The 13,077-nt window shown below is 42.9% G+C and overlaps 1 protein-coding gene across 1 annotated transcript in view; it reads left to right on the top strand.

Annotated features, from left to right (window-relative positions):
- Positions 1 to 3,922, top strand: part of YLPM1 (YLP motif containing 1) — a 68,560-nt gene extending 64,638 nt beyond the window's left edge. Inside the window, exons 20-21 of the mRNA XM_040975281.1 lie at positions 1,556 to 1,738; positions 2,059 to 3,922. Coding sequence (XP_040831215.1) covers positions 1,556 to 1,702 — 147 coding nt within the window. The 3' untranslated portion in view covers positions 1,703 to 1,738; positions 2,059 to 3,922. The remainder of the gene's footprint in view (positions 1 to 1,555; positions 1,739 to 2,058) is intronic.
- The last annotated feature ends 9,155 nt before the right edge of the window (positions 3,923 to 13,077 follow it).

Raw genomic sequence — 13,077 nt, 5'->3', positions numbered from 1 at the left:
TAATGGCCTTCCATTTGTGCTCAACCCCCCCACGGACTACTTAAGTGATGACTGGTACTGCAGTTTGTTTTTAAAATTTATTTTCACTTTATTTGAAATGCAGAGAGTGAGTGAGAAATCATCTATCTACTGATTTATTCCCCAAATATCCAGCAGCCACTGCTAGGTGAGGCCAAAGCCAGGGAACTCCATAACAGGTACTAGAGCGATCCTCTGCTGCTTCCCTTGCAGAGTGCACATTAGCAGCAAGGAGCAGGCACTCGATGCAGGATGCTGGTGGCTCTCCTTGGAAATGACAGCTCACTGTAGTTGGGTAACAATGAATAATCTGAAATGAAGACTATTTTTCTCTGATTAGTTCTATCTAGGTAAAACTGCCATTCTCTGCACTGAAAAATATAATAATCCCATGTAGGAGTTTTTTAGGTTTTCTTTTGTTTTAAGTTGAAAAGTAAAGATCTGAATGGTGTCCAGTATATTCCTTTAAAATGTCTCCTCCTTAACTCTTTTCCCCTGTCTTGTGTCTTAATTTCAAATATCTTAATTCTCAAGCCACTCATCAAAAATTGACATCAGGGCCTGGTGCAGTGGCCTAGCGGCAAAAGTCCTTGCCTTTGACGTGCCGGGATCCCATATGGGTGCTGGTTCTAATTCTGGCAGCTACACTTTCCATCCAGTTCCCTGCTTGTGGCCTGGGAAAGCAGTGGAGGATAGCCTGAAGCCTTGGGACCCTGCACCCGCGTGGGAAACCTGGAGGAGGTTCCGGGCTCCCAGCTTCGAATCAGCACAGCACCAGCCGTTGCAGTCACTTGGGGAGTGAATCATCGGATGGAAGATCTTCCTCTCTGTCTCTCTTTTCTGTATATCTGACTTTGCAGTGGAAATAAATGAATCTTAAAAAAATTGACATCAGGGGCCTGGCATAATAACCTAGTTTCTTTCCTTTTTTTTTTTTTCTTAAAGATTTATTTCTTTTTATTGGAAAGATAGATCAGATTTACAGAAAGAAGAAGAGGGAAAATTCTTCCATCCACTGGTTCATTCCCCAAACAGCCACAAAGGCCAAAGCTGACCTGATCCAAAGCCAGCAACTTCTTCCAGGTCTCCCATGCAGGTGCAGGGTCCCAAAGTATTGGGCCATCCTCTGCTCCTTTCCCAGGCCGTAGGTAGAGAGCTGGATGGAAGGTGGAGCAGCTGAGAGAGGAATTGGCACCTGTACAGGATCCTGGAAGTTACAAGGTGAGGATTTTGAGGATTTAGCTGTTGAGGCATTGTGCTTGGTCCTGAAGTCATTGAGTTACAAAGGAGTGGCAGAGGAAATGGCAAGGACAGGGGAGAGCCAGGAGCAGAGATCTTTGTGAGTTGAAACAACTAGGACTTGGTGATTGACCAGAGAATTTGTGCTGTGTGGCTTAAATGACTTTCTCTACCTCTTCCAGATAAGTTTTCCAAACTATGGTTTCAAATTTGTTATCTGGCCCCTTTGTCCAGAGAGAAGGGGGCCTTTTGCATATTGATTTTTCTGAAGCCCAGCCTAATGCTATATTCTTTTTAGGTGAGATGGGCAGACCTGGAAGAAAAGAAGGATGCAGATAGGAAAAGGGCCATAGGTTTTGTGGTCGGACAGACTGATTGGGAGAAGATCACAGATGAAAGTGGTCACCTGGCTGAAAAAGCCCTCAATCGAACCAAATATATTTGAGACTTAGTGTTTGAACGGAGTCATGGTTTCTCTGAGGTAAGAGTGCACAGGTTTGCAAATGGCCTACTGTGTGTTTGCTTCAAAGGGTTTGAGATAAAGAAGACCGCATGCTTTGCTAGAAATGCCCTCTTCCTGTGGTTCTAGTTCTCGAAGAGTAAGTATTACTAGTTGCTGATAGATATAGCCAAAAGTATTAGAAAACGAAGCATCCTGGATGCTTCTGCAGTCTGGATCACTTAGAAAAAAGACACGCCTTAAGGAGAGCTTGGACACTGTAGAGCTGGGGAGGAGTAGCTGGATGCGAGATGGAGGGCTGCTGTCCCTCCTGGCCTGACCATCTTGTCTTTTCTTTCCAGGTGGTTCGCTTTGAGGTGACCTGAAGCTGAGGCCTCACGGAGCTTCTTTGTGTGTCACCTTGCCTCCACGTTTCAGTTCTGTTTTGTTTCTACTGCTTTCATTTTTTTAAAGTTCTTCAGTGCCCCCAAGAGTTTCTAGGATCTTGCTATACCCAAGCAAGACATTAATTTTTCTTTTTAACTATTTTGGGGAGGGAGGGAGTGATAGCTTAAGCACTGAAACCAAGTGGGAGTCCACTGGAGGATTCCGACAGACAATATTTCCTCCACTGTACAGTGTCACAGACTATCTCTACCATCATTGCTTTGTGACCGGTTTTGTTTTTTACTGTATGTAACTGGTAGCTGATTGTAATAGAATTAAAAACAATAAACTTTCATGATAAAGCCAATGAGATTCATGGGCTATATGGAGTGGGCCCATTTCTCTTGTTTTCTTAGTTTCATGTTTATTACTGCTATAATATGGTGTGTCTTAATTACATGCTAACTGAACATCCTCAAAACTTCTTTCCCGTTGGATATTTCAAAGTGCTATGATTCGTTAGCACATACTGTATAACACAAGGTCCGATGACATTCAGAAACACTCGTCTTTGTTTTGTAGTTGATTTCATCTTTGTGTCTTGAAGTCTGACCGAGACCAAGTTAAATATTGTGGGCTCCCTACAGTGTGTCTGTTGATTGATGTGATGTTTTATCTTAAATGTTTTTGGAGTCCATTTGCTGTTATTCCCTCTCTTCTTTCAGGTTTCTCCCTTTATTTTTGTTAGGCTTTGAGTTTTCACCTGATCTGATGTTGAATCCTGGTGGAAAGAACTACCATACTTCATGGAAATCAACCTTATTGCCTTATTTTGAACTTTAAAAATCAAGATTGCATGGAAGTAGAGTGGAGTTGCTGAGCCCTCTGGCGTGTAGCCTGTAAACCTGTCAGGTTTGTGGGTTCTTGCCAGATTGCCGATTCTTGGGGAGCATGGCCTTCTGCCTTCATGTGGCTATAATTCCACGCAGAGTGCAAAACACAGAGCTAAAGCCCAAATGTTCCCGTTTCATTACATAAAGGGGCTCTTCCCCTTTTTCATTCTGCAGAGAGGGAAAAAAAGTCGTCTTCTAACCTGAAAGAAGATGGAGAAGAGCCTTCTTCCTTGAACACCGTTTCCATTCTGTAATTGAATTCAGCAGGTGGTAAATGTATTCACTGAAGACTTCAATATTTTGAGTATCTTTGTGCTACAGACAAATTTTCTGTAGTGTCATGGCCTACAGCAAATATTGTGTAAATAGAGTTAATATTTACTAACACTTAGTAGTATCACTTTGAGTTCAACAACCTGGTTTTATAGTCCAGAAGGCTTAATTTAATCCAAATCCTGACCAATTCTATGTGGTTCCCTGAAATTTGAATGTTTAACCATAAGAGACTTTAAATTCATTAACAAGTCAATGTTGAATGTGTAATTTGCTGCATAAAGTAATTTCCACTGTTTGTACTATTTAATAAGCAGTTGATTGCTTATTGGCCTGCAATACGTTTCTACACATTGATCTTTCTCAGCTGCCTTTATTTCGTTGGCTAAGGATGTATCACAAGGTAGCCAGATAGAATTGTTATTATATGAAGACTCATTTGCAGCTTACTAAAGCTACCTGATATCTGTTGTGATCAAAAGCAAAACTTTCAAACTGTGTTCTCTGGTTCAGAAGAAATGGGAACTTGTGTGTTCTTCTAGGCTGAGGATGGTTGCCCTCTCTGTTCTGAAAGTATTCAGAATGCCTGCAGGATAAGCAGTGGTAATCATTTCAGAATCATGATTTTGCCTTGCAGCTGTAGGTTTATGTCTGTACTCACATCAGGAGGTGTGGAAGAGTCCTCAGAAGTAGAAATATTATCATCCAGTTTTTAGGAGATCTAGATTAACATGATTTTAGGATATTAACTCAGTGTTGTCTATAGGAAAGTGGTGTAACAGATAAACTCATTGTAAAATGAAAAGAGGTTAGGCACCCCCCCCAAAAAAAAAAAACACACACACACACACAAAGCAGTATTTAATTAAGGTGATCAGTTGATACTTAATTTTGCTGGTCCAGTAATGAAATTGTTAAATAGATTTTGAATTTGTATTAACACTAGAAACAGAATAGAGCAGAAAGTGCAGGGGTACCTTGGAGAAATTTGGTTATTTCACACTGTTCTTACCTCAGAAAACTACTTGGTATGTTTGTAAATGTTTATTTTAATCGTGCTGTTATTATAAATCTTTCATGATATCTTGTGTCAGTACAAAGTAATCTGACTTTAGGAAAAGTTTCTGGCAATCTTGCATGTCATATTTGTTTAATAACATTCATGTATAGTCTCTCAATTCCATGGTTCAACTCTACTAGTAAACTTGCTACACAAGGAACTTAGTAGGTGAGTTTTAAATTTATTTTTCTATTTTGGAATCACTTATTTAGAATTAAGTTGACGTGTACAAAATAATTTAATGACTAAATTATAGAAATCAGGAGCCATCAATAATATGCTGTCTGTTGACATTTAATTTGATGTCTGTAATTTCTAGGAAGTTGATTTGATTCCCATATCAGTGATCCATCCAGAAGTTTATTGACAAAGGTAAAACCTTACATTTTTTTGTTTGGTTATATTTCCTTATTGGAAGAAATTTGATCGCTGATTGAGCCAAAGTGAGTGTTCTCTCATCTGGAAACCAAGTATTAAGTTTTGAACTGAACTGAGTAAAAATTTCAATTTGCATTTCTTTCTTTGGATGTCCCCCAACTTTTTTGTTAAGTATTTTGCCCCACCTACTACAAGTCTCGATAGTTATTTAGACTCTGGCATAATTTCTTTTCTTTTTTGTTTAAGATTTATTTTTATTGCAAAGTCAGATATACACAGAGGAGGAGAGACCCAGAGGAAGATCTTCTGTCTGATGATTCACTCCCCAAGTGACCGTAATGGCAAGTGCTATGCTAATCCGAAGCCAGGAGCCAGGAACTTCCTGCAGGTCTCCCATGCAGGTGCAGGGTCTCAAGGCTTTGGGCCGTCCTCGACTGCTTTCCCAGGCCACAAGCAGGGAGCTGGATGGGAACTGTAGCTGCCAGGATTAGAACCAGCACCCATTTGGGATCCTGGGGTGTTGAAAGCAAAGACTTTTGCCGCTAGGCCACTGCACCAGGCTCAAGACTGGCATAATTTCTAATACTTAATGAGTTTGACTAAGCCATGAAATGGAATACACATTTTTACAGACTTCAGTACACGTTCAGAAGCTTTGACACCTTAAGTAATCTTTTTTTAAAAATCTATATTCCTTGTCCTCATTTACTATAAAATGAAAATAGTAAAACACACCTATCACAATGGTTGGCTGCCAGGATTCAATTGAGATCATGCATGGAAGCTGCTTGGCACTGTTAACAAGCATATGGTGACATCTCCACAGTCGGTGGCTGTCAACGTATCGTGATTATGTTTTCACTTGTTCTCACATGCTCTTTTGAAATTCAAAATGTCCATCTGGCCTGAAGATAGTTGTTTCTTTTTATAGTCAGCTACTGTAGACTGAACTGCTCTTTATGAAATAATATAGCATGTGTTGAGTTGGAGAAGTATGGGCACTTGCTTTTGATGTGCCAGGGACCCTGAGCTTCAGAACTAGTGTGGAGGTTCAAGATCAGTTACAGGGCCCGGCGGCGTGGCCTAGTGGCTAAAGTCCTCGCCTTGAACGCGCCAGGATCCCATATGGGCACTGGTTCTAATCCCAGCAGCTCCACTTCCCATCCAGCTCCCTGGTTGTGTCCTGGGAAAGCAGTGGAGGATGGCCCAAAGCCTTGGGACCCTGCACCCGTGTGGGATACCCGGAAGAAGTCCCTGGCTCCTGGCTCCGGATTGGCATAGCATCGGCCGTTGCGGTCACTTGGGGAGTGAATTATCAGATGGAAGATCTTCCTCTCTGTCTCTCCTCCTATCTGTACATCTGACTCCAACAAATGAATCAATCTTTAAAAAAAAAAAAAAGATAAGTAGGTACCCAAGAGGGGATGAACCATCCCAAGAAGCAGTTGCCAGACCACAAATTCAAAAGAAGATAGTGATTTATGTATAAATAACACACATTACATAAAATGCAGAAGATGTACATGTGAGCTGTTCCTCCCCAGTGGCCCTCAGCCTCAAGCCTCTGTGTAGAGGTACATTTCATTCATATTCTTCTAGAAGAAATCAGTGACTGTGCTCTAGTGACCTTTTCAACTGGCTTTTATGCACATGGCTACCTTCAGGTTTTTTCTCCCTTTACGCATTAGAGGTCATTTGAATCATATATAAAATATTCCCTCTTTCCCGCTATTTAGTTTTGCAAAGGTGTCGTAAGATTTCCTGGATATTTTTTTAGAAATTATTTGAATTGTATTTGTGGTGTGTAATATATGGTATGGTAATATTTGTATACAGTCTTATTATGTGTGAGTTTGTGTATCTTCTGCTTTCTTCCTATTTCTCCTCTCTTCCCCCATACACACACCCCATCTGCAACCCTTGACAACTACTAACCAGTTTTCCGTTTCAGTCATTTCATCATTTAAGAGAAGATAAATGTGACATTGTATAGGACATAACATTTTGGGATTTTGGGCTTTTTCCACTTGGCCTGTTTCCCTTGAGACTGGTGCAGGTCATTGGGTCCATTGACAGTTTGTTCCGTCTCACTGCTAACTAGGATGCTATTCCTTTCTCTTTGTTGGCTACAGAATTTTCTGTCTTTACTGCAATTTAACTTACCAGGTCTCTTAGCTGAAAATCATTGATTTCGTATATATTCCATGCCTCTGCTTACCTGATTTCTAGCTGTTAAAGCAAGAATTTCAATCGCATCCTTCACATGGGTGGCCTCGTAGGGTGATGAACATTCAGAGCCAGCACAGCACCTCCAAAAGCCACAGTCAAGAGGGCATGACAGTAATGCAGTGACAGGGCCTCATAGGTTCTGGTGAAGCAGAGAGCCCTCGTGCATCTTTGAAGAGCAGCAGCGCAGACAGATACACTGACGGTCGGCTGCACCACCTGCACGCATCTAAGAATTGAGTGCTCAGGACCTGGTAGTTCCTGAACCTAAGCTTCTGTGGCTGTTCTCATCTCTGTCTCACATGTGGCCAGAGCCATGCCACAAGGGCTGAGCTGCTATAATGCAGGACAGCCCCTTGCCTGAGGCAGTGCTTGGCTAGGAGCCCATGGATTTCATGGTTTACTGTGAAAGGAAAGGCGTGACCATGTCAGTGTTCTACTGAAGAAGCTTGAACCTTCTTCCAAATGTTTGTGCTTTTGTATTTCATATGTTATCATTGATATGTATGGTGTGTGTGTGTGTAACATACAATGCATGAGGGAGCCCAGCAGCAATCAGTGGCCTCTCTTGGGGCCTCCCAAGGACTCGGTGATGTAGTTCCAGTTTCTGTATGTGAGCTCCAGAACTTCTGCCAAAAGACAGAACTTTGGGCCCGGCGCAGTAATCTAGTGGCTAAAGTCTTCGCCTTGCACGTGCCGGGATCCCATTTGGGCACCAGTTATAATCCTGGTGGCCCCACTTCCCATCCAGCTCCCTGCTTGTGGCCTAGGAAAGCAGTAGAGAATTGGCCCAAAGCCTTGGGACCCTGACTCTGTGTGGGAGACCCAGAAGAAGCTCCTAACTTCAGATCAGCACAAACTCCAGCCATTGCAGCCACTTAGGGAATGAAGCAGCAGGCGGAAGATCTTCCTCTCTGTCTCTTCTCCTCTCTGTATATCTGCCTTTCCAATAAAAATAAATTAATCTTAAACAACAACAACAAAAAAAGGAACTTCAACAGATTCCAAGACCTGAGTCATGACACCAGAATTGAGCAACACTTCATTCCTAAAGTAGAAGGAGTGTTCCCTAACACTTGGTTCATTTACACCATTCAGCTCAGCACTTAACTCTTGTGTCTCTACAATAATAAATGGGGAGCTGCTGCCTGTGCACATGGCAGGAGTCCAGTGGGTTCAGAGTTAGGCAGGTAACAGGAGTGAGACGAGGGGAAGAGTGTGGTAAGAAGGGAAGCCAGAGATCCGATGGAAGAAGGTGACACCACCTGTTCAGTCTTGGCAGGTTGTGGCACTGGGAATTTATGTCTGTTGAAAGATTTTCTGAGTTTTTAAGAAAACAGCCGAGATGTATGTGTGTGTGAGATAATTTGATAACTCAGCACCAGGAACTGTAGGTTTTGGCTTCTTCAGTTTGGTGTGGTTTGGTTTTAGCTCATTCAGCCTGCCTGCCACATCTGACTTGATGCTGCCACTTTGAAGAGTGAAAGAATATAAATCTTAGTACTCAATAGTAGAACGGAACATGGAACAGAACACAATGTGGCGCTTTGTCTTCAGGCACGCCCCCTTTATGCAGACCTTCATGAAGTTGAGGGTTTTGAGTTCCACAGTGGTGTGTGTGTGTGTGTGTGCGCGCACATGTGTGTGCACTAACCTGTGATCCTGAATGTGTATTCTGTCTGAATGCCTCTGTTGGGAGCGGTGTTGTCACTCAGAAACTCTTCTTGAACTGTGTACTTAGACTCTCACTTGCATGTATGTTACTTCTTTGGTTTTGCTTTTTGATCATGGAAGCTTGAAGACAATGTGAGTACTGAATTCAGTTCTTGTACAAGAATGATGGTGTGCACAGAGTGAATCATCTTCGTATTGGTGTGCAAAGAGTACTTTGCTCTCTGTCATGTGTAATTTCTTAGGTACCTAGTCTGTTTGCTTTAGCTGCAGTGGCAAAGATCTTGCCTACTTACTTGGTAGATCAATTTCCTACCTGATTAAGGACAAACTCATCAACTTGACATTGGAGTCTTTGCTTATGTGATCCCAACCATCCCTCCAAGTGCTCCTTCCCCATCCGAGCACTGCGGGACACTGTTCACTTGTTCCCTGAGCACTCCCACCACTTATTGCTGTTTGCATCTCTCTTTCTCATCCTTCAGGAATTTTAATTATCTGAAGGCCCAGTCTCTGCGACCACCTCCTTGAAGCTATTCTCTTCCTGTCTTCCTATTCAACTTTCATGGTCCTTGTCCTCATTCTGCCACCTTTATTTTCCTTTGTCCTAAATTAACCGTGCGTGTGTGCGTGTTTGAAGGCAGGGTTAGAGGGGAGTAGAGAGAATTTACCATCCTTTGGTTTACTTCCCAAATGATTGCAAACCAAGGCTGGACCAGGTCAAAGCCAAGAGCTTGCAGAGCTAAGAGTTTGTTCCCAGTGTCCCACGTGGGTACAGGGGCCAAACCACTTGGTCATCTTGCGCAGCTTTCCCAGATGCGTAATTAGGGAACTGGATCAAAGGGCCTCAGACTTGAACCCATATGTGATTGAAGCATCACATGCAGAGGCTTAACCCACATGTGCCACACAGTACCTGGCCCATGCAAAGAAGCTATTTCTCAAAAAAAAAAAAAATTTTTTTTTCAGTAGGTTACACTTTGTAGATTGTACATATTTTGACCAGTACCATTTTACTGATATCCTGGGCAGTTGCTCGCTTCAGCAGCACATATACTAAAATTGTTAACTTGGGCATAGCAGCGCTGTCTTCATTCAGCCAGATGGTGTTGTGTCAGTAATGACACCAACACTAAATCTGCAGTGCTTAATTAATTCTCAGCCACTGCTCGCTTTCACACATGCGTCTGATTACTGCCTACCCCTCAGTGACAGCCTCATGTAAACACCTTTTGTGTACACCATTAACACCAAACACAAACCTGGGCTGGAGGAAAGGTATAGCCACTGAGGCCATCCCTAGATGTGAACATGTGTTCTGCCCTAACCTTTCCGTCCTGTTTCCTCTGGGAAAGGGTCAGTGTCATTACAGTGAACTTGTTGGCCCCAGTCAAGGTGGCTATAGTTTGAGTACATTAATTTTTTTTCTTTAAAGATTTATTTTTATTGTACATGCAGATCATGTTTACAGAGAGAAGGAGAGACAAAGAGCTTCCATTCACTGATTCATTCCCCCAGTAGCTACAATGGCCAGAGCTGAGCCATCCAAAGCCAGGAGCTTCTCCTGGATCTCCCACACGGATTCAGGGTTCCCAGACTTTGAGCTATCCTCTACTGCTTTCCCAGGCCACAAACGGAGCTGAATGGAATGTGGAACAGCAGGGACACAAACCAGTGCCCATATGGGATCCTGGACTTGCAAGGTGAGGATTTAACCATTGAGCCATCATGCTATACCTTACACTAATTTATTAAAGTGTGTTTTTGGACATTCTCAAAACCATTTACCCCCACCACCACCATCAATTTTTATGCACAAATACCTTAGATCTTAGGGGTTGTAACTATTGGTGTTTTGGAATGTGGCTTCCCAAGGTTGGCTTTTTTAATGTGTTGGTATACATACATACACATCTGTAAAAATATAATTATATTGCTTTCATGAGTGATATTCTTTACATATTTTACAGACCCACTATTTCTAGGGATACACACATTTATGTATAAGCATAAGTGTGCATGTGTATATTGCATGGCATATATGTAATGGTTTTTTCCTTCTCTCTGAATTATCTGCTGTCATAACAATGTTATATTAAACATCCTGGTAATTGGTAATATGTAGAGATTTTTTTTGCAGGGAAAATAGAAATATAATTACTATGTTTAAGAAAGAATCCTTAGGGCCTGGTGTGATAGCCTAGTAGCTAAAGTCCTCGCCTTGCACATGCCAGAATCCCATATGGATGCCACTTCATGTCCCAGCTGCTCTACTTCCCATCCAGCTCCCTGCTTATGGCCTGGGAAAGCAGTAGAGAATGGGCCAAAGCCTTGGGATCCTGCACTCATGTGGGAGACCTGGAAGAAGCTCCTGAGGGGCTCCTGACTTCAGTTCAGCTCAACTCCGGCCATTGTGAGAACACTTGGGAAGTGAACCAGCAGTTGAATTCAAGATCTGTCTCTCTGTCTCTCCTTCTCTCTTTATATCTGTTTTTCCAATAAGAAGAAAGAAAGGGAAGGAAGGAAAAAATCCTTAGTGTATGAAATATCAGAAACAATTCTTGATATTTTAAAATTCCAGTTATATGTGCGCTTTCATTTGAATTCTTTTGAATCTAGATTTTTTTTTTTTAATTGCTACAAGTAAGATTGATTTCAAGTGGTAGCGTAGTTCATGGTTAATGAACTGCAGGAATAGATGCTATGTTTCAGTTGTGGAAACATTAAAACTTTGATTGAAATGATAATCTTCCTCACCATACAGTTCTTTTTTTTCCCGCATCAGCCTCAACTCCCTTTAGGATTACAACAGCTGGATTCACAGGTGCTAAATGCATCACACTGCACTTGGTAGTTTAAATTATCCTGGGAAAGATTTTGGTTCTGTGTCCTTCCCCAAAAGGGTGTTATTGGGACAGGAGTTTGGTAGAGGAGCTGAGGTGCTGCTTGGCACACCCGCACCACCCATGGGTGCCCATTGAGAGTCTCAGCTTTCTGTTCCCGATCCCTGCTTCCTTTTGCTGTGCACCCTGGGAACCAGCAGGTGCTGGCTTGAGTATTTGGGTCCCTGCCACCCACATGAGAGTTCAGGTTTCTAACTTTCCCCTGGCCTTGCCTCAGCTGTTGTGGACATTTGGGAGAGTAAACTAGTGGATTGAATGGGTTCTGTCAAACAAATAGAAAAGAACTAATTTTTTTTTAAGATTTTATTATTATTTTTTTATTACAAAGTCAGATATACAGAGAGGAGAGACAGAGAGGAAGATCTTCCGTCCGATGATTCACTCCCCAAGTGAGCGCAACGGCCGATGCTATGCCAGGAACCTCTTCCGGGTCTCCCACACGGGTGCAGGGTCCCAAAGCTTTGGGCCGTCCTCCACTGCTTTCCCGGGCCACAGGCAGGGAGCTGGAAGGGAAGTGGGGCTGCCAGGATTAGAACCAGCGCCCATATGGGATCCCGGGCGTGCAAGGCGAGGACCTTTAACCACTTGCGCCACTGCGCCGGGCCCAAGAACTAATTTTTTAAAGGTATTTAGTGAAGTCTGGAATGCCTACTTCGTGGCTGGAGTCTTGTTGATCTGCTTTACACAGTGAAGCTTTTATGGAAAATATGCTGTGAGAGTTGTCTCTTTTGCAGGGTAATCTGCTTTAACTAGATCAGTGTTTATTGTCAGAGCAGAGGAGAACGCTGTTGTACATAGAGGCCATAACTCGTGAATCAGCTTTCAATGAAACAATCACTTGAATTCTGCTCAGTACACAGTGTTTGGAAGATGATGAAATGTGAAGAGCTGCTTTGTGAAAGCAGTGTTTTGGGGAACTTTCCAGACTGCCAACCCTCAGGCTGTCCTTGGTGATTGCAGATTGGAATCTAAGGGCAGGCCTCATGGCATAGCTAAGCTTTACAGATTGTCAGCAGTAGCCTAATGGCTAAAGTCCTTGCCTTGCACACAGCAGGATCCCATATGGGCACCAGTTCATATCCCCAGCTGCTCCCTTTCCCTTCCAGCTTCCTGCTTGTGGCCTGGAAAGCAATGGAAGATGTCCCAAAGCCTTGGGACCCTGAATTCCAATGGAAGCTCTAGAAGAAACTCCTGGCTGCAGATCAGATTGAATCAGCTCCAGCTGTTGTGCTGCTTGGGAAGTGAACCAGATGATGGGTGATCTTTCTCTCCATAAATCTAACTTTCCAATAAAAATAAATAAATCTTTAAGGGTAGGTACCATGGTCCACCATGCTTCATTTACCGCAAGCAGGCCATCCGAGCTCAGTCCCAACAGATGCACATGCATATACGTTAGTGAGAACTGCTGGGTTTGCCACGCTGCTGCAAGTGTATCTTTTTCCCCACATCAAGCCCTGAAGCAGCCAAGAACTGCAGAGCACCTCTGAAACTCAAGCATGTATAATGAACCTGACAGCCCCTTGCCAGCCCAACGGAGCCAGAACATCTTGGAGCTCAAGGATCCTTGAGCTCTTTCCCACCTGTCAC

This window comes from Ochotona curzoniae, unplaced genomic scaffold (genome assembly GCF_017591425.1).
Source record: "Ochotona curzoniae isolate NIBS_2020 unplaced genomic scaffold, NIBS_Ocur_1.0 contig_2688, whole genome shotgun sequence".
In the NCBI taxonomy this organism is placed as follows: domain Eukaryota; kingdom Metazoa; phylum Chordata; class Mammalia; order Lagomorpha; family Ochotonidae; genus Ochotona; species Ochotona curzoniae.
This window is presented reverse-complemented; position numbering and strand designations above follow the sequence as displayed.